We start from the raw sequence: 22,199 nt of genomic DNA, 5'->3' as shown, positions 1-22,199 counted from the left end.
TCTGGTTTCTAGCATAGTGCCTCAACCAACTACACTACTGCATGCCCTACACAATGTGTCTTTTTAAACCTTATTTAAAAATTTCTGTACATTGCACTGCATGTTTCAACCAACATTAGTCATCATCAGATGTTTAAAATTGTTGGTGAAAACTGCTGTGCTTCTGTTTTGTGGTTCTTATATTTAGTGTGTAGTCCCATTTGCACTTCTCACAGTACTGTGTTTTAAATGTTTGTGAGGGTGAAACTGTTTGTGATTTTGTATTTTATAATGTTTGTCTTTGATTCAGGTACAACAAGTCCGCTGGAGCAGCGAGGATCTACTACTGCAATACCAGAGGAAGTGACACTGGACTATGCAGAAATCACGTCAATTCCCCCACTGCCCCTCTGGACTCTCTTGGCTGCAGACAAAGAAACACCTACCATGAGTGCTCAGATGAGTGAGGATCAGCAGGATTATAATGACTTGTTTGATGGAAGCTTGACAGTGGCAGATGAATCCCTTGATGACCTGTTGGAAGATGAACCCGATTCACCAAGGAGGCATGATCGCAGACCTTCTGTAAATCAAGAGCGACAAGGGCTTTCTCATTTTGGACCTAGACAGGTAAGGATCTGCCTGGAGGGACTCAGGAAAATCATGACATAGGTCAGTGGGAATGGATGTTTTGGTTATGAGCAGTATAAAAGCATGGAAACAGAATGCTTTTGAGTATTACAGTCTTGTAGCATGTACCATGTAGTTTGGTATACTCGTATAGGTATCAATATTTCAGAAGAACCTGCTTTCACAGTTTTATTCCCTGAAGATGGAGGCAGCGAGTTCCACCAAAGTGTGATACCTAACTTATAAACTAAAATTGTCACTCTAATATTTTTGTTTCCTGGCTATATTCTGGGTTTTCCTTCTACATTTCATGGAAATGTCATGTCAGCTGCAGAAGTCCACTGATGTCTGCATTTGCTGTTCTCCTCTCTGTTTGTTTGATCTTTGAGAAGACTGGTGAAGACATACTTTCATACCATCTGTCAAAGCTGGAAGCAAAATATTCATGGTTGTTTCAGCAGGAGAAGAAATTGTGTGCTACCACAGGCATACACTAATAGGATGAAATTTCTTCCAGTGAAGATAACATGGAAAATTTTGCGACTGTATTGATATTTGCACAGTTTGTGCCATTGAACACTGTTATTTTACGGTTTCCTTCAGTTGTCAATATTGGAAGACCTAGACTGATTGAAATAAGCTGAGGACATAGGAGCTGAGGCTTTATGCACACAGAGGCTTGTACTGAGAAGCTGAGATATTTACAGTTATAATGGAATGTTACCAAGTCCTGCAGTATTTGCACAAAATAATGTACAGAGGGTGGACAGAACAATGGAAACACAAAGAAACTTGGGAGTTGAATTTATGTTGGGTGCATTGAAAGAACCAATTGGCAACACTGAATGTTATTCTGTTTGTTTTACACTCTGTAGTGTTCATGTCAGTGTGTTAGTGATTGTGTTGAATGACAGTCCTTGTGAAAGAATTAGAAAATAGGAGACTTGTTCGATTTTGAAAGAGGACAGATCATTGGTGTGCATTTAGTGGGAGCATCTGTGACCAAGACTGCTACATTATTAGGTGTATCGAGAACAGCAGTTTCTAAGGTTATTTAGGCATACACGAATCATTGGAAGATAGCATCAGCAAAGAGGGACAGTGGGTGAAAATCAGCATTGACAGAATATCATCATACACTGAGGGATTTTTATGAAGAATCACAGAACTACAGCAGCACAGATGACAACAGAATTGAATACGCATCTTGAAGACCGTGTTTCCTCAAAAACTGTCGGATGTGAGCCTCACAAATCCAACATCCACAGTAGGGCTGCAATTGCTAAATCTCCAGTTACTGAAAGTGATGCTTAGATGTGTAAACAGTGGTGTCACAATCATAAAACCTGGACATCAGACAACTGGAAACCATGTGATGTGGTCAGATGAGTCATCGTTCATGCTGTTCCCTAGATCAGGAAGGGTTTACATTTGGAGAACACCCAAGGAAGCCTGTTTCCAACAGTGAAACACAAGGGAGGTTTTGTGATAATTTGGGCAGCAAAATTGTATTCTTTTGGTCCCAGTATTAACCTTCATGGCTGAATTACTGCAAAGGAGTATGTGGACAGGTTGGGTAATCAGAGGTGCATCCTACGATCCAGATGTTATTTCCAAACGATGCAGTTTTCCAAGAAGATAGTGCCCCCATTCACTCACCTGGAACTGTTCAGTCATTGTTTGAAGAGCATGAAGGTGAACTTTATCATATTTCCTGGCCAACACAATCACCAGATTTGAACATCATTGAACCACTCTGGTCAGTTTTGGATACTAGAGTGAGGAACAGATTCCAACCTCCAAAATCTTTAAAGCAACTCGAAGATGTACTTCTAGAAGAATGGTATAAAAGTCTGCAAGAAACTGTTCAAAACTTGTGGAAGTCCATTCCAAGAAGGATTAGGGCTGTATTGAAGGCAAAAGTGGTCCAAGACTATATTAATAAAGAAATGCATAGAGTATCTGTAGTGAAGAGGGCAGTCTTCTGGGATATGGCGCCATGTAGATATTGTGTTAACCGATGTTTTGGAGGAGCGTATCGCCTCCATCTTCAGGGTAGAAGAAAAAAGAAAATCTGCAAGCGAGGAGCCAGCAGGAGCAGGTGCTCAGGTACCCCGAAGATGGACGCGATACATTCCTCCGAAACGTGGGTTAACGCAATATCTACATGGTGCCACATCCAAGAGGACTGCTTGCTTCATAGTCACCGCTGTGAAAACCTCAAATCTTACAATATCCATAGTGTTCCCATTATTTTGTCCAACCCTTGTATGTGTCTTTAGTAACTCAGCTCTGTGCTGTAATGAGTCAAAGCAGAGGTTCACTTTTCCAGTAACATGCCCAGAGAACAAGAAAAATTTGTTCACTGTTTGCTGGTTTCAAAACCAAGAATGATGATCTTGGTTTTAATGCACCTTGCACCCATCATGTGATGATATTATTTTTTTTGCATATTGATTGGTCTCAGTTGCTACATCTTCTGCAAATTCTCTTTGTTGAAAAATATAATTGAAACATTTCTAGAAATTCATCCATATACTCTACTGCATTCTGTAGCTCAAATTCACCAGTTTATCACATAGGTGACTGGCAGTGAGACAGAAAACTTTTTCAGTGCAAAAGAACAGTGGGATATTTAACTTTGCATACCATGATTGTAATTATAAAAGATGGAATGGAAAGATTTAAGTTTTTTTTATTTTTCATTATATACTAACCATTAATCAAATATTAACTCTGAAAATGAGTTATCAGAAGTATTTATTATTTTACTATAAAATGGTTGAAGAAACTATTAATTTACTTTTAGTCTGATGATGATTAGACCTACTTAAATTAATTATCAATATAATCCTGAAATGATACTAAAAGCAGTATTATTATGGTTCTTAGTGTGTGCAATGGTGACATGACATACAGTTGTGCCATGCTGAGCATGTCGGATAGTGCTTACCTGTTAAATCTTTAACAAATGATATTTGCAGCTTACATATTGAAAACATTTTTCAGTACATTAATTAATGATTATCAATCAACATGACAGACACATACTTTGCATTGTTCCGATTAACTGTGGTAGGTGCCTTTTTTTTTTAATGGTATGTGTACCTGCAATAAGTTGAAATGTACTGGGAAAATCCAGAAGTTTTCACTGCTGGTGCATTGTAAGTTTCAGTTTTGATACCAGAACTTAGCATGAAAGTACTGGTAAACATGTTTCTAGGAAACAAAAGTGGTCTGTGTATGCATAATTATGATAACAGGTAAGTAATCATGTATTTCCATTGAAGGATATAAAATAAATGTGTGTATCGTATTTTTATTACCAGGGGCGGCTACTGTCACGTTTGCTTACTCACACACACCTCCCTGGACTGTCGAGCCTAGACCAGATGCATCTTCTTGCATTGGCAGACACAGTGTCAACATGCAATACCGACTTTGCTGAGCGGTTTGCTATCGATGCTGCAAAGACTGCTATTGCTAAAGAAAATTTGTCAGGCATGCCAGAAGGGGAAGATATCTCTTCAGGTTTGTAGTTTTAATGATGCGTTTCATGATTACAATGGTCAGTAAGTCTAATGTAATTAAAAGTATCTTCATTGAAAGTTGTATTGTTCAGATATTGTTTTTTCTGCTTATTGATATTCATAACAAATCATTTACTGTGATTTGACAGAATGGTGTTATATCTCAGAAGACAAAATTGTTCATACTGAAATTGAATATATTGTGACGTGTTGCGCAATGGTAATAGGCAAGTCAACATCCTCCCTCCCCTCCCTCCCACCAACGGTGACGCGCCGAGCGGAGCCGAAGTTAACCGAGTCCCAGCATCCTGGTAGGTATGCAACGCGAGTCAACAGCGGTGACGTCATCAAGGGAAACCGCAGTTGCTAGGCAGCAGTAAACAACTCCGGACAGCGTTGCTAGCAACACGGCGCCGGGCAACAAGGGTGCCTATTACGTGGCCATGTTCTGTGTTGTCCAGAACGAGGCTACATAAGGAGCAGCGAAGGCTATTCACAGTCAGTTCCGAGAGAGTTCTTAAGGCAGCTACCTACGAGTTAGTTCTGAGAGAGTTCCGAGTTAGCCAGCAACCAGTCAATTGTATTCTGGCATTTGTAGTGTAGTATTTGTGATACTGCCGATGGCAGTAATTGTCAGATTGTTAATTGTGTGATTGTAAGAGCGAATGTGAAATAAAATTCGCTATATCAAATACGGCGTGAAGTTATTTGTCGCGTTATACACCCAACACGTGACAATATTATCATGCGATTGAGTTATAGAGATGGGTTTTGGATTGGTAAATGGGTTTATTGAACTCTTACAAGAACATAACTACAAATAACTATAGCATGAACTCAAATTCACACACACTGCAGTTCACTACAGCACATACAAAGTCTTCTCAGTCTGCTGTATCTTCATCGGTTGTCACCTGGTAATGGCATCCAACACCATAGCTTCCTCAGCTTCTATGTTCATGTCCTTACTGCCTGGCGACTTTCTCGCAACTAACTCCTACTCTTCTGTCATCTCAAGACTCTCTTAATTGCAGCTGCTGCTCGTTATATAGCCTCGGCGTGGACCACATAGAAAACACCTCTCCCAGTAGTTCTTCTATTGTTGCTTCACATAACTATCGTACAGACTGCATAGAGAACTCCGCTTCCCACTTATTCCATTATTGTGTTACGAATCTGTTGCCTAGCAACAGAGATGATTGCAGAGCCGTTCCCAAGCAATGGCTGTCTCCACTGACATCACAGATTTTGTCTTGAGCAAATATGCCACAATATGTACGTGTTGCCCAAGTGATGGGTTGTAAGAACATGAAACTGCATTTGATTAAAAGGTAGTTGGTACATTATTCAGAGATCTAAGTTACAAGGGCAAATCAGAAAGTCTTTGCCCCTAGTTTTTTCATCCACAGTAATACACATACAGGGAAATAAAAATACACGCAGTGTTCTAAATACCTTTGACTATTTTTCCACATAGTTACCACCCTGGTTCAGGCATTTGTCCCATCGCACCACTAGTTTGGAAATGCCGCTGTTGTAGAATTTGGCTGGTTGAGCGCGGAACCACCGCTGGACAACGGTTTTCACCTTGTCTTCATAAATGAACCTTTGGCCTTGGAAATGACCTTCATGTGCACACGCTGATCCTCTTTCACTGTTGCATCCACGTGGGCAATGTTGTCCAGTGTGAGTGAGGTGCGAGGCCACCCCGACTGCTCAATGTCATTAAGGTCTTTCCGACCATCAGTGAACTCACAGAACCATCACCACACACTTCTCAAAGCGAGACATTTGTCCCCATACGTCAGCTGCATTTCCCTATGGATCTCGATGGGTGTTCATCCCTTGCACCATAGAAAACGAATAACACTTTGCTGCTCATACGACGTGGACGTATTGAGCACACCAGCCATCTTCGCCGACTGACAGCGGCACAGTGCCGTGGAGCAGCCAAGAGTTAATGCTGGGCTGGTCCAAGCGTACCCTGTTACATTGAATGTATAACCCAGTTACTCAATCACACTTATATTTTGGCTGAAAAAATAGGGGTACCTTCGTACCTAAATTGAAGATCTACATCTAAGAAGTAGCTACTGTGAAAGTATTATAGGATGAACTTTCCTCATATACTTTCGAAATGTCAGCACCAGTATATTCAGTAGTAGCTGACTGAAAATTGGCTCATTGTGTCTAACTCAAAAACTGTTTTCAGGCCTTTACTATGATTAGCATCCTGTTAATGTTTTGGCTGTTTCAGATTCCTTGGATGACTGTGGACTGAGATTTCTGTTGGCCATGAAGCATTACAACTATTTATTAAGATGCTTGCCTATTGTTCAGCGAGCACAGTTCCAGCGCCAAGGTGTTGGCACCAACAACTTAGTGTGGGCTTTCCACTCTGAAAGTGAAGAGGAGCTGCTAGCTCTCATTCCATCATATGCTAAAGGGAGTCCCAAGTGGGCCATTCTGAAGGAACTGGGCGTGGGCTGGTGGCTCCGCAACCACACACTACTCAAAACATGCATAGAGAAGGTATGATATGTCCTGTATAAATGAGATTCAGTAGACACCAAGGTAAAGATGTAGTGTCTGTGTGCGTAATTAATGAAGCAACACAACATTAAAACGTATGGGGGAGTGTAGGTATAGCTCCATCATTCTTGAACTTGGCAAAGGATGGAGGTGAGTGGTCAGCTTCACGCTCTGGCCTCTTTATCCCCAGGGTACCCATTGGATGGTTGAACCCCAAGCCAGTCTGGATGCTGTGGAGAAGAGAAGATCTCTTGCTCATGCCAGAAATCGAACCCCAGCCATTCACCTTATTGCCTGTCACTATCAACTGAGCCATCATAGCTGGGGCAATTATCAGAGACTGGCTAATCACAGAAATTCACTAAATTTTGAAACTTTTTTTGTGTTGAGAAGTCAGATGCTGGATGACATTGTGTGGCTTTAAGTGAACATTTATTCAGCACTGATAGGAAGTTAATCAGCTTGAGGTATGATGATTATTTTTTCTGTTTTTTCCTCATGTGTGTATAAGGTTCATCTTTTTATATTCCAGGCCTTGAAATGAATACACTGTGTCCCTAGTGTTAACAGTTTTATTACATTAACATGTGGTCCTCAAGAAATTTCGTTTTCCACTGAAGGTGTCTCATCCATCCTGAATTGATTAGTATCCGAATAAAACTGTTTTTGCTCAGGTTGCAAAAGCGTCATATATGGTGAAGCAGGATCCTTTGGATGCTGCCATATTCTACCTTGCCATGAAGAAGAAGAGTCTTGTATGGGGTCTGTTCCGCTCAAAGAGAGATGAGCGCATGACACACTTCTTCTCCAATAACTTCTCAGAAGATCGATGGAGAAAGGCTGCTCTTAAAAATGCATTTGCACTACTTGGGAAACAGCGGTTTGAACATGCTGCTGCGTTTTTTCTTCTGGCAGGAGCTTTGCGAGATGCAATTGAGGTATTTTTGTTTTAGATGCATGTATTTTTTCCACCAATATATACTAAGTTATATCACTGAATAAATCTTGTGAGCATAATTCTGCCATGTGACTGTTATCAAACTTAATGGGATATTCTGTACTTAACAACTAGACCACAAACAACAAGTTAATGTTATCACTAACAGTTTTTTTCAATATTGAGATTACTTTTCCATTCAGTTCTTGTCAGAGCCTTCAGTGACATTTTGTATTTCATAATGAAACACAGTGATGAAGTTTTGAGCAATGTTTCTTTGTTATGTCAAATTCACTAGCAAAATTATTATGGGGAGGAACTGTGTTTGTTTCTTTCATATCTTGCCCTGATCCTTTGGTATGCTAAGCACAGAATTGCTGGTATGACACATACTGCAAAAATACTTTGTTTAATTTTTGTGCTTCATTTAACACATACTGAAATATTGAATGTTGCAGATTTTATATACCAATTCATGTTACTTATATTTGTTAGGTGTGCTTAAACAAGCTAGAAGACTTCCAGTTAGCAATGGTGATTGCACGACTTTACGAGGGAGAGCTGGACTCAACTCCACCGAATCTGCGGCGACTTTTGTACGAAGTGAGTTATAACATACATTTGTTAGTACTTAAGGATCATAACAAAGTGTTTTGTTATCAGCGAATTTTTTATGAAAATTTGAAGTCTCTGAAGGTTTACAGTAAAAGAAGTTCCAAATACGTTCTTGGCCAGTCATTGTGAGTGAAGTAACGAAGATTTATAGTTAGTACAGTTTCTTGCTCAGTTTAAGTATATTAGTAATTTCATTATTTATTTGAGATTTTATGTTCTCATGACCGTGAATATTATGATTTGTGTATTCTGGGATGTGATGCCATATAGTTTGGTAGATAGGCGCCAACATTTTGGAGGGACACACTGCCTCCATTTTGAGGGTAGAAGAGGAAGCCAATTGGGGGAAAATGGTGCAGATATAGGGAAGGGAAGATAGGGGTCAGTGCAGGCTAGGAGCTGACCAGTAGGAACCATCAACCCTGCAAAGGGCTGTTCTAAAATAACAGATGCCGATATGAAAAGAAATTAAGCATTAAAGGAAGTAAGGAAAGGAGGTACAAGGAAAGTAAGGTAAAATGAAAAACATAAAGATAATATAATAAAAAGAAGAGATACTTGTATGGTGGAGGAAGGAGAAAAAGCAGAATAGGAATCAGTAGTCCTGCAGGGCCCTGTATTCAAAGGAGTCACAGAAGTAAGAAGTGGAGGAGGCAGGAATATGGACAAGAGAGGTAAAAACAAAGTAAACATAAATTAAATAAGACTAAGATATATAGTAAGTAAAGAAGAAGAACAGGAAGGGGAGGAGATGAAACGAGAAAGGAGACCCTGAAAAGGACAGTCGTTGCTGGCCGTACGCTGTGTACGATGCAGAAGGCAAAGTAAATAATGCAGTCATTTGTTCCCCAATTTTGACATGTAACACTTGAGTTTATACTGACTTTAGGCTTTCATGGTGATTAATTATTGATGTTGATTCTGTTTTGGGGTTGTTACACGTTTCAGAGATAAATGCTGTCTCCGTCCTCAGGGTTGAATTGCATAGGTTGGTGAATTTCTGTGTACATACAGCATTGTGGCCTGACTCACTGCTTGTACTGGCCCAGGCAAATCACCGATCGCCACTCTGTTCCCCCCTTCCTCCAATTGCTTTCAGAAAACAATGCTACACATACACTGAAACCCACCAACCTACACACTTCATCTCTGAAGATGGAGGCAGCATATTGCTCCAAAATGGCATCAACATCATCCGCATTCACATGATGTACCAACACAAGAACAGAGTAAGTATCAGCACTGAGCTGGTGAATATTTCCACTAAAAATGTTTGTGTAAAGCATTCTGGGACTTCACGGGATGTTGGTGACTGACTAATCAATTTAAATATTCTCTTTCCCCTCCCCTTCGCCTTATAACTTCCCCTCCCCTCCCTATAAAGGAAGACTTTCTTTTTTAATCTTTTTTGTCTGCAAAGGCTTCACCTATCAATAAATGACAATCTTTTAAAGTGACTGTAATTTTATTTAAATGCTAAGTGATATATGGACTGTGAACAGTGGAGTAGTGAGGTTTTTATCAATGTGGAACAACAATTTTAGGCCCTGGCTGATTATGGATTTCAGTTATTGGCAGTTGGTCATTTGTATCCAGGTTTGTCAACTGCAGTGTTTGGTTATATGTATCCATGGTTTTTAGTTTGTGTATGCATGAAAAGAATTGGTTGTGTCTGCACCAGAAGGTTCACATTTGTTTTGGGCAGGCCTTTAATGGCATCTGAAACCAGTTCTCTAGCTTCCATATTACCATTGCTTTGTGCCTTCTTGACACTATGGAGTACCTCTTAAGTTCCCTCAGTCCATTTGTCTGTCTGTGTACATGAAACAGCTGTAGAACTGCTGGGCATATATTTGTGAATTTTGAGGAGAAATCTATGAAAATTGTCAGATCATTTCAAATTTTCGTTTAGATTGGACACATTTAATGGTGATTTTACATTAAGATCTACACTTGTTTTTTACACTGTCTCACTAAATATTAATTGGAGAGAAAATGTTTCAAACAAAGTTTTATCAAAAAGTGGTATACATATCTTATATGCAGTACACTTTATCCATGAGTATTACAATTTTCAAGATAATTAAACAAAATGGATTTTATTTATGAGTACATGAGGGTTGAGTAGAGTCATGATGTAGCTGATTGAACTTTTATTGTGCCCATGAGTCACCGCTTCTGTCCTGCCCTTATCAGTTAACCCTACTTAACCATAATTTTATCTCATTTGATGCTTGTGTAACATGCAGTAAAGACACTGTCATTAAATAATTTATAAAGAAATATTGAATAAAAGCAGTTAACAACATTAATTATTCTGTTCAGGAGATCTTGGGCTGTGATAGTGAAGGTGGGAATCAGTGTTTGGCTCAGGCCCACCCTGACCCTTTCTTGCGATCCATGGCTCTTTGGATTCTGAAGGATTACACAGGAAGCCTCAATACCTTGCTGCAAACTAACACTGGCTCCATGCATCCACAGTACTCAGATAGTGATGATAAGTTTGAGGGTTCATCAGGTAAGATCGTTTAACAATTATTCTCTCTTCTCTGTTTCTCCAGCCTTAAAGATCACAAGTGGAGGTGATTGCAGATATTTTATATTCTTCTTCTTTGACCTATATGGACTAGATCTTTTGGATTGTTTCAGTTCAGAATTAACTTGTGAAATTATGAATCTTATAGACAGTTAGTAGGACACAGCTGACAGGGGATTGACCTACTGGGAAACCTGTACCTGCATGTGACAACGCAAACAGAAAAAGTGCTGACATATAAATATCCTGAGTGGGATTTTAACATCATGGGTCAGCATTTGAATGGTCTTACACCATGTTGCTTCTGTGATCAGTGTAATGTTCATTGGAATTCATTCAATATTCACTATTTAAGGTTTTCTAATCATTAATTTTTTAATTTCATCATTTCCCTTTTAAATTTACTCCATTTAATTCAAATTATGGTCATCTGGATTGTGACGTGTAGTACTACTATAGACAAATACAAATATTTTGGAGGAACATTCTGCCACAATTTTCAGGGTTTAAATGTGTAGGAAAAGCAATTGGCCATGTTATATAAGCAGGTTGTGAGGAAGGTGGTCACTCAAACCTGGAAGAAGGCTTAAAGAAATGGAGTACTATCCAGGCCAGTGGGAATGGTCATTAAGGAAACATGCCTTCTCAGGGGCACACTATGTTCTTTTGCCCATTGTCCTTCAGTCCTAAAATAGAAGTAGCACGTTCCTCGGAAACATTCGTATCCATATACAAAACTGTACGGTATCACAAGCCAGAAGACCACAGTCTGAATAAACTTTGCTGTGCAAACCTCAAAATTCATACTGCATTAGTATTTTTCTGAGCACATTGTTTGGTTCATTTTTCCTAAAGGGAAACCTGAATTAACCATTACTGTACAGAATTTCTGTAAACCTCCACACAGCATGAGAGTTGGATAGTTGGGGTGCCTAAAGGTAGATTAAAAATGTCACCTTAATCCAGAAATAAATAAATAAATAAATAAAGAAATACACTTAAAGAAATAAGTGAAGTGGCAACAGTATCATAGAATGGAGAAAAATCATTTGTTGACGAGTATAGTCTTCTGGGTTGTAATGTCATATGGTTTAGAAAGAGTCCAATATTTGGAGGAACATACTTCCTCCATCTTCAGGGTCGAAGAATAAGCAAAGCAAGAAACCAGCAGATTCAGGCAGCAAGCTAAGCTGAGCTTGCTGTTTGCATCTGTTGGTTTCTTGCTTGGCTTACTATTTAACCCTGAAGATGGAGGCAGTATGTTCCTCCAAACATTGGGCTCCCTACGAACTGCATGGCCTTAAAACCCAGATTCACCATGATGAGAACCTCAAATCCAGCAAAAAAGATTAATTTTTTCCCCTTGTACAGTGTACATCTATGGTAAAAGTTAAAAATTCACAGCATTGATTATAACATTTTCTAAAGAAAGTAATTTCTGTATTCGTACACACATTCAGGTTGCCATCATGTATGAAAGAACACTTGGCACTTTTAATTTTGTGTAAATGAGTTCCATTGAATTTTCTTCATATTAATGCACCAACACTGAAGTATTTAAATAAGTTTAAATGACCTGAGGATAGACATGAAAGGGCTGAAAAATTCCACTTTCCATCATTTTGCAAGTGAGAACAATCTGATCTGTTTGTAAGTCATGCCACAGTTTTCAAACTAAATGTTTAATAAGAAGTGCAGCCTGTACACGTATAAAAATGGGATATGTTAAGTTCATGATGAACAATTATTCTTGACCTCTAAGGGTTAGGACCTTTGCATGATCCTTTGTCATATATTACATGTAATTAGTTTTGTGCTCCTGTCTCTGAATTTAATTGCTTCACTCTTTCCAATGACATGATTTGTAATTTAAATGATATCTTTGTTTCTTGTTTGGTCCACTTAATCTATCCATTCACTTCTTTTAGAAATCGCTTCTAATTGTTAACAGACAACCTGTGAACCCATGAGGCTAATGTATGTATGTATGTATATCTAAATGCATATACAGATACTTAGAACTTGGCAGACATGTTAATATTTTGTGTGCATATAGCAAGTTGGCCTGGGAATTGAGGTTGTTGAGAATAATATGACTGTAAGTTCAGTGTAATAAAGTTTCAGCATATCATCTAAATGGCTGCAAGCAAATTAGTGTTTTAATGTAATTGTTATAATGGAGAGTGTTATTTCACATAGACATTCTTAAAGGAGACATTCTAAAAAGTCATGAAAAGTTAAACAGTTCTGTCTAGTGTGACTGGTGAAGATTTTTCTTATTTCAGTTATGTACGCCCTTACGTGTTTCGGTCTAGAGAGACCATCATCAGAGAGACACCTTTACACCAATACAGTTGGAAGCTACTATTACAATTTATGTTCTGAAATTTAAAATGTATACACATAATATTAATAATATACAATTGTGTATAAAATCTGAAGTCTTTAGAACTACAGTGGCTGTTCCAATACATTAAAATATTTACTCATATAATTCGTTTGTTAAGACTGTTGGAGTTCGTAAACCAAGCAGGTTCGTATCGTCCCTCTTATTATTTCTCTTGACGAGGGCTGAACGTGTGCTGCCTTATCATTCTCAAGAAGAGGGTTCTGCACAAATAATTGAAATATCACCAGTCATACTAGATGGAACTGTTTAACTCTTCATGATATTGTTAGTGTGATGGACCATAATGAAACAAATCAAATTCTAATAAGTGTTTATTAGGCATCTAATCTTGGTTCATTGTTCATGGTGATACACGTAATTGCATCGAGCTTATTTTTCAAGTGTAGGATTTAAAATAGGTTTGTTAACCCAGAACCTATCAGATACTTGATTTTTAAGGATTATGTAAGTTAATTGATACATGATGATTGACAGAAAACATGCTAATTAATTTTTATGGATTGAATCTGAATTTTTCAAGCATGTCAGTGATAATGGAGTTTGTTTCAATATTGATTTCCCTCTATAAATGTGTAAACACATAAAATAATTTATTTATACTTAGTAATTCCTTATTCATAGCCAGTAAAATGAAGATAATCAATTTGTTTCTTGACTTGTCTCTTCTTATTTATGGGGGAGAGTCAGTAAATAGGTCACAAATGGAAGTAAAACAGTTGTAATGGATGTAATAGGTTTTCTATATGTGTCACTAGGTAGCAGCACAGTCCAGCTTCATTGACAGTCTAGGTAGCAGATGTGCATGTGCATGTTCAGTGACTGGTTTCAGTAGTCAAAAGGGCAACCGTGCTTGAGGAGTATCCTACTGAAGAGTAACATTCTATTGTGCATTTTCTGTTGGTAAAATGATTCAATGAAAGGATATTCATAAAGAAATATTTAATGCTTACTGTGGGATGTGTTTATTGCATAAAGCGACTCACAACTGGGTCCAGAAGTTCCCTCAAGTACATTTGAAAGTCGCAAATGATGCCTGACCAGGTGGGGAAGTGGCTGAAAACAGCAGTCAAGAGACTTCTGTGCTGTGGGTTTTGTTGCACTGGTAAAACAATGGGACAAGTGTATCAGTGTTGGTGGAGTATATGTTGAGAAATAATTTTTTTTTCCAGGTTTGAATATCATGTTTTACATTTTATATCCATTTGTGACCTATTTACTGACTCTCCCTCATATATTAAAAACAGCCAGTTATTAACTTAAATCATGGGAAGTGCTCTTAGAAATGTTGTGTGTTTCTTTGTGTTGATAGCGAACCCAAATGTGTTCAACTTCTATGTATACCTGCGCACACATCCCCTGCTGATTCGACAGTACATTGCCTCCACTGCTCAGGATAAGAAGAAAGCTCATGCTGTTGTTTTGTCTGGCTTTAGTTACGGTTCTGATGCCAAACCCAGCAACCCAGATAAACAAGTAAGTGCTTGACTATATGTGGTATTTATAAAAATAAGTACCGTGTTTTCCTCTATACAGGACATGTGTTCTGTCCTTGAAAATGACCCTATAGCATTACTGTACACTGGTCCATCTCGTACGTTGGGAAGTATCAGTGAAAGTGAGGTACTGGGAAATATTAGAACCATGGTTATATATTGTGACATGTTGCGCAAAGGAGAACCCCCCCCCACCAGCAGTGACGCGGCGGGTGAGTCAGCGCTCCCCTCCCTCTCCTCCGCACGGTAACGTAACGGTGACGCAACCGGATTGTAACGGTAGTAACAGCGGTTACTACCGCTAGCGTTGCTAGCAACACAGCTCCAGGCAACAAGGGTGCCTATTACGTGGCCATATTGTCTGATCGAGGCTACATAAGGAGCAGCGAAGGCTATTCACAGTCATTTGTACTGTGACAGTCGCCGAGTGCGTTATCAACGACTTCTCAGTTCGCAAGTTACGAGCTACAGCCGCGTGTGCGATAACCAGTGATCACCAGTCATATCTGGAGAGTGTAATTCAGGGAGACTTGTATAGCTCCCGCATTATTAGTACGTGAAGACTCTCGAAGAGAGTGTTAAGAGATTTCGTTCTAGGGTTTGTAAAGTGTGGAAACCCGTAACATTGTTATCATCAATTGTAGCCGTTATTTGAAGATTGTTAAATAAACCAATTAACCATCTCTACGGCGTCTTCCGAACCAAGAAACACGTTACAATATATTTTGTGTTATCTGATTATGTAAGGCAGACTTTTGTTGTTTTCATTTATAAATAAATAAATTTTATAATTAACAGGTGAAAGATATTTAATAATAAGTATTTGAGTTCATCTTCCTAAACCATTGTACATCTTATACACCAGGAAATATGGTAGTTGCTTTATTACAGGTGCAGAATATTTTTGGCCACTGATGTTAATATTTTTTGTTGTGCTTGCACATAATTCCTTATAACTGATAACCAAATTCTTTGTAGGTTTTTATAAGTATTTGATACAATTACCTGTTCTTCAATGAAAATGTAAGAATCTTATGATATGAATGTTTTTACTCAAAACAACACAGTGGGCCACAAACACATACAGGACAACATTAAAGAACCCTCTTCTCAAGAACGACAGGGTGGCACACATTCAGCCCCCATCAGAAGAAATAATAAGAGGGATGACATGAACCAGCTTGGTTTACGAATTCCAATAGAATCTTAACAAACTAACTATAAATAGTTTAAAGTATTGGAACAGCCTCTGTAGTTGTCAAGACTTTAGATTTTACACTCATTTGTATATCGTTTATATTGTATGTATATATTTTAACTTTTAGAACATGTACTGTATTGGTGACTTCTAACAGTATTGATGTAAAGGTGTTCCTCCGAAGATGGTCTCTGAAGACCGAAACATGTAAGGGCATGAATAATTGAAATAAGAAAATCTTAACCAGTCACACTGGACAGAATTATTTAACTTTTTCATAATATTAGTGTTATGGACCAGAATGAAACAAATCAAATTCATAGTGAAAGTTACTTTAATAGGGAAGTGATGCCTTGTAGTCAGAATGTTGCCAATGTTCCAGAGTAACATGATGCATCCATGTTCACTGTACAAGAGTGATCCACCAGACAAAGGATGTCAGGTCCCAGAACATGGTACCCTTCATGGTTACCACTGTCTTAATGTCAGAACTCACAGGTTTATGGTGAGTTCTCTGAAATGTTAGAATGAGCTAACGGAAGGAAGGTAGAAAGCAGCACTAACAACTGTTTGCTCCAGTGTAGGCAGGGTTCAGTAATACAACTTAAATTTGCTAGCCACTTAAGAACATCCACTTGCCAGTTCTTGTGACATGCAAATGAAGTAACTTGAACTGACAAAAATTGGCGAGATGGTGAATTTTCTGAGCGGTTACCCTGGGAATTAAAGCACCTGCTACTATGGTGCTGGCAGCTGGATTTTAACTTTGTAGTAGTGGAATTTGGGGCACACGGTAGTGTAGTTGGTTGAGGCACTATGCTAAAAGCCGGAAGTTCATGGGTTCAAGACCCAATGAGGTCAATGGATTTTTTTCAATTTACTTAATCCTTCTGGGTGCACTATGGCCCTGGGGTTGACTCAGCCTGTAACAGAAATGAGTACGAGCAATATTCTTGGGGATAAATGGCGGCTGGCGCATAGGGCTGACAAGCATACCGCCATCTATGAGCCGATTGTCCAGAAAATGTGGGAACCTCAACATCTCAGAACCCTATTGGCTTTCGTGGCCTGTTACAGGGATACCTTTACTTTACTTACTTTAGTAGTGGAGTTTATATTGTAAATAGTGTGATGCTAGGCCAGCTGGACCCTCAAGTGTTCTGTCACACTAATGTAATACATGCAGATGAAGGTTAAGAGCATTTTATAATCTTATGGTTTGTATTGAAAATTAAGAATTCTGTAATTATTCGTTTATTTAATTTTAAATGCATTTATGAGTATTTGCCAGTCTCCTTAATTGTTCTGTAATTATTTGTTTTTTTAATTTTAAATCCATTTAGTTTCAGGCTAAACAGATATTTGCCAGCTCCAATTAACTCTCCCATGGTGACTGTATTTTTGGAGTTCTGAGAATAGGTTTTGAAGAAAGGGTACCAGTTGTCACTCAAGGTCAGATGTTATCAGAGAAAGCCATGGATCTCACATTGAGACCAAAAGTCATGAGGAAAAATGGCAGAACTGAGTACATATAGAAACAATTCTAGTGTTGTTGGTAGAGATTTTTATGATTCTTCAACACTTAACGAAGGTAATGATTTCAGTTGCTTTTGGAAGACTCGATCACTCCTCTTGAACGCCAGCTGTACTTCACAACAGCCCATGCCCACTTCAAAGCTGGTTGTCCTGCACTTGCACTGGAAGTACTATCGAAGTTACCCAGCAAAGTGATTGATGCAAATGGGGATGACTCGCCAAGTATGTTCTTTAGATTATGTAAAGAACTTAACTCTTTGAGTAAGGGCACATAAAACAGTTACACATCTGAAAGATAATATTAAACACTGTAGGCAGTGAGGACCGGATTTATTAACCAACTTACTCACAAGCCTGTTGCTATGGATGTGCAAGAATTGTCAGGGTGTTTGTAAAGATAATTAAGATATCTGTATAAAGGTAACACNATATTAAAATGGATCTTAGAGAGATAGGATGGGATGGTATGGATTGGCTTGATCTCAGGATAGGGACCAGTGGAGGGCTCTTGTGAACATGGTAATGAACCTTCGGGTTCCATAAAATGCTGGCAAATTCTTGAGTAATGCAGATTTGGCTTCTCCTCAAGAAGGGCTCAGCTCCATGAGTAAGTAAGGAAACCAATGACAACAATGGGATCGTGGCAACAAAAACATTCTTGGGAGTTCACTGTTAAGGTTACAGGATGTACCACTTATCAGCCACATGAGCAAGAACTAATTGCAGGGCATAATAAGAGATGGTGTTCCTGAAGTTGTGCGGGACATAATGAGAAATGCAGTCATATATTACATTTCCTAAATACAATTACCGTGGACACACTGAGATGTAAAAACATTACATTACACTGAATGCTGAGAGATGCCCAGTTCATGACTGCTACAGCAATAGGCCAATGGTCAAATAATCTTATTCATCAGGGGCTGTAAACACCATCATTTGTACATGTGCAGTATTAGTACTTATGTAAAGGAGATAGCTTATGATTGCCTATTTATGTGTTTTATTCATGGGAGATAGAGTTAAACATCAATTTCAATAGATCATTCAACAGCATGTAGGAATGGAAAGGAATATGATGGCTCCTTGTTGAATTCTGAATAAGTGTTACACTAGTGTATGAGGATTATTTATTTAAATTTTCTGGTCAGTAAACTGAATAAGCCAGTTACACCCTGTCACGATTTAACGTAAGTGATGTTCAGAGGCTCATTTGTTGTTGTATATAATCCACATATATATTAAGAGAGAGTAGAAGTATAAAAAAATGGTTTCATTTCAAACAATTTCTGTTTATCACACTGATATACTGGGTTTTCGGACTTTATCCATCATCCTGGCTTTTAAGATAACTAATAAAAACATGACGTTTCGGAAACTGGATCTGTTTCCGTCCTCAGGTGAAGGAAAACACCTATTCTGTGGACCTCAATCCAGTGATTGAGGCTAGCTCTTTCTAACGGACCCAACAGAATAGGTGTTTTCCTTCACCTGAGGACGGAAACAGATCCAGTTTCCGAAACGTCATGTTTTTATTAGTTATCTTAAAAGCCAGGATGATGGATAAAGTCCGAAAACCCAGTATATCAGTGTGATAAACAGAAATTGTTTGAAATGAAACCATTTTTTTATACTTCTACTCTCTCTTAATATATATGTGGATTATATACAACAACAAATGAGCCTCTGAACATCACTTACGTTAAATCGTGACAGGGTGTAACTGGCTTATTCAGTTTACTGACCAGAAAATTTAAATAAATAATCCTCATACACTAGTGTAACACTTATTCAGAATTCAACAAGGAGCCATCATATTCCTTTCCATTCCTACATGCTGTTGAATGATCTATTGAAATTGATGTTTAACTCTATCTCCCATGAATAAAACACATAAATAGGCAGTCATAAGCTATCTCCTTTACATAAGTACTAATACTGCACATGTACAAATGATGGTGTTTACAGCCCCTGATGAATAAGATTATTTGACCATTGGACTATTGCTGTAGCAGTCATGAACTGGGCATCTCTCAGCATTCAGTGTAATGTAATGTTTTTACATCTCAGTGTGTCCACGGTAATTGTATTTAGGAAATGTAATATATGACTGCATTTCTCATTATGTCCCGCACAACTTCAGGAACACCATCTCTTATTATGCCCTGCAATTAGTTCTTGCTCATGTGGCTGATAAGTGGTACATCCTGTAACCTTAACAGTGAACTCCCAAGAATGTTTTTGTTGCCACGATCCCATTGTTGTCATTGCTTTCCTTACTTACTCATGGAGCTGAGCCCTTCTTGAGGAGAAGCCAAATCTGCATTACTCAAGAATTTGCCAGCATTTTATGGAACCCGAAGGTTCATTACCATGTTCACAAGAGCCCTCCACTGGTCCCTATCCTGAGATCAAGCCAATCCATACCATCCCATCCTATCTCTCTAAGATCCATTTTAATATTGTCCACCCAACTACGCCTTGTTCTTCCCAGTGGTCTCTTTCCTTCTGGCTTTCACACCAATATCCTATATGCATCTATATTCTCCCCATTCATGCTACATGCTCTGCACATATCATTCTCCTTGACTTGATCATTCTAATTACACTTGCAGAAGAGTACAAGTTATGAAGCTCCTCATTATGCAGTTTTCTCCAACCTCCTGTCACTTCATCCCTCTTCGGTCCAAATATTCTCCTCAACACCCTGTTCTCAAACACCCTCAGTCTATGTTCCTCCCTTAATGTCAGAGATCAAGTTTCACACATACAGAACCACAGGTAAAATTATAGTTTTGTATATTTTAATTTTTATGTTTTTGGACAGCAGACAAGACAAAAGGTTCTGCATTTTATGGAACCCGAAGGTTCATTACCATGTTCACAAGAGCCCTCCTCTGGTCCCTATCCTGAGATCAAGCCAATCCATACCATCCCATCCTATCTCTCTAAGATCCATTTTAATATTGTCCACCCAACTACGCCTTGTTCTTCCCAGTGGTCTCTTTCCTTCTGGCTTTCACACCGATATCCTATATGCATCTATATTCTCCCCATTCATGCTACATGCTCTGCACATATCATTCTCCTTGACTTGATCATTCTAATTACACTTGCAGAAGAGTACAAGTTATGAAGCTCCTCATTATGCAGTTTTCTCCAACCTCCTGTCACTTCATCCCTCTTCGGTCCAAATATTCTCCTCAACACCCTGTTCTCAAACACCCTCAGTCTATGTTCCTCCTTTAATGTCAGAGATCAAGTTTCACACATACAGAACCACAGGTAAAATTATAGTTTTGTATATTTTAATTTTTATGTTTTTGGGCAGCAGACAAGACAAAAGGTTCTGCACTGAATGGTAGCAAGCATTACCCAAGTTCTGTCTCCTCTTAATTTCCTCCTCAATCAGGTTTTGATTTGTTATCATCATTCACAAATATCTCAACTGTGCCACATTTTCAAAACATCTGTTTTCTATCATTATGTTGTGATTTTGCCCTGTATTTTGGCGATGAGACAGCAACATATACTTAGTTTTCTCTGTGTTTACTTCTAGACCAACTTCCTTACTTGCATCAATTAAAGTTTGTGTTTTTTTCTTTATGGTATATATATTATCACACAGTAGATTCACATCATCAGCATAGACCAACAGCTGATGTGTCCTGTTTAATTTCAGTCCCACCTGGTTTTCCTGGACCTTCCTAAAGGCATATTCTAACGGAAAATTGAAAAGGAGTGGCAATAAAGCATCTCCTTGTCCTAGACCATACTGGATAAGAAATTTATCAGACAAATGTTTACCTCTATGGACTTTACTATATGTTTTGTTTAAACACATTTTAATCAGCCTCACTAGTTTCATGGGTATCCCAAACTCTTTATCAGAATATTACAATACTTCCCTCCTAACTGACACATAGGCATTGCTTTCCTTACACAGAAAGTAATTGGGAAATAAGATGGCCTGCACTCAAACAGATGTACATAGCAGCAGAATTAACAATTTTACCTGGGTTGTTCCTTTGAGAGGAATAACCTTTGTCTTAACCAATTTTTTTTTCTACAAGAAATGGTGGGACCAATAGACAAGCAGACAGACAGGCATGATTGGTGATTATATGTATAGATATGGCTAGATTAACTGGGACACATTTGTGGACTTACTTCAGGGCTATATGCATGTTTGTAGGTGACATATGTGAAGGTATATCTAAAATTCACATTTTCTTTCATTTTCCAGTCCTTTCATATCCCATTTATAATAAACTAACATGTGATCCTGTACATGCAGAAACATTTAGAGGATGGCCTCGAAAAGTATGTGTATCATGGTTCCAGAAGACGTGAATCTGGAAATGTATATAATTCACAAACACATTGGTTTGTTAGTTTGTGAATGACATATTCCACTAAAGCACTTGAAAGGCAGAATCTCTTCATTTATTCATTGAAATCTGTAAAAAACACTGCATTTTTTCAGTTATCAGTGTGTCATGTTCTGTATCTAATGAACGGCTTCCTCCCACAAAAAATGCTTGTTTAGACAAGGATTGCATAAAAAAGTACCGTATCTCCGATTTAGTGTTATTAGTGAAATGTTATTCTGTGTATTTTGACTGATGCAATGGGGAAACAGCACCAGAGAGCAGAAATGGTAATTTGACTGAAGCATTTAAGAAATTCTAAAAATGTTATATCATTCATTCCATGCTCTGTTCCCTCTACAGTTTGACAGTTCTGGGAATTGCAAAGACCATGTGTATGGCCTCTGAGGAGTGAGTGTGTTGTAGGAGAAAT

General features: G+C 38.4%; 1 protein-coding gene across 2 annotated transcripts in view; it reads left to right on the top strand.

Moving 5' to 3' along the window:
* LOC111873299 (dmX-like protein 2) overlaps positions 1-22,199 on the top strand; it is a 196,670-nt gene that overhangs the window by 86,885 nt on the left and 87,586 nt on the right. For both annotated transcript variants that reach the window (XM_023867896.2, XM_023867897.2), the window contains exons 30-37: positions 290-609; positions 3,939-4,140; positions 6,397-6,671; positions 7,346-7,609; positions 8,104-8,211; positions 10,549-10,741; positions 14,479-14,642; positions 17,465-17,618. In XM_023867896.2, coding sequence (XP_023723664.1) covers positions 290-609; positions 3,939-4,140; positions 6,397-6,671; positions 7,346-7,609; positions 8,104-8,211; positions 10,549-10,741; positions 14,479-14,642; positions 17,465-17,618 — 1,680 coding nt within the window. The remainder of the gene's footprint in view (positions 1-289; positions 610-3,938; positions 4,141-6,396; positions 6,672-7,345; positions 7,610-8,103; positions 8,212-10,548; positions 10,742-14,478; positions 14,643-17,464; positions 17,619-22,199) is intronic.

Source organism: Cryptotermes secundus, unplaced genomic scaffold, assembly GCF_002891405.2.
Source record: "Cryptotermes secundus unplaced genomic scaffold, Csec_1.0 scaffold167, whole genome shotgun sequence".
NCBI classification, from domain to species: Eukaryota; Metazoa; Arthropoda; class Insecta; order Blattodea; family Kalotermitidae; genus Cryptotermes; species Cryptotermes secundus.
The sequence above is the reverse complement of the archived record's forward strand: the minus strand, read 5'-3'. Positions and strand labels throughout refer to the sequence as shown.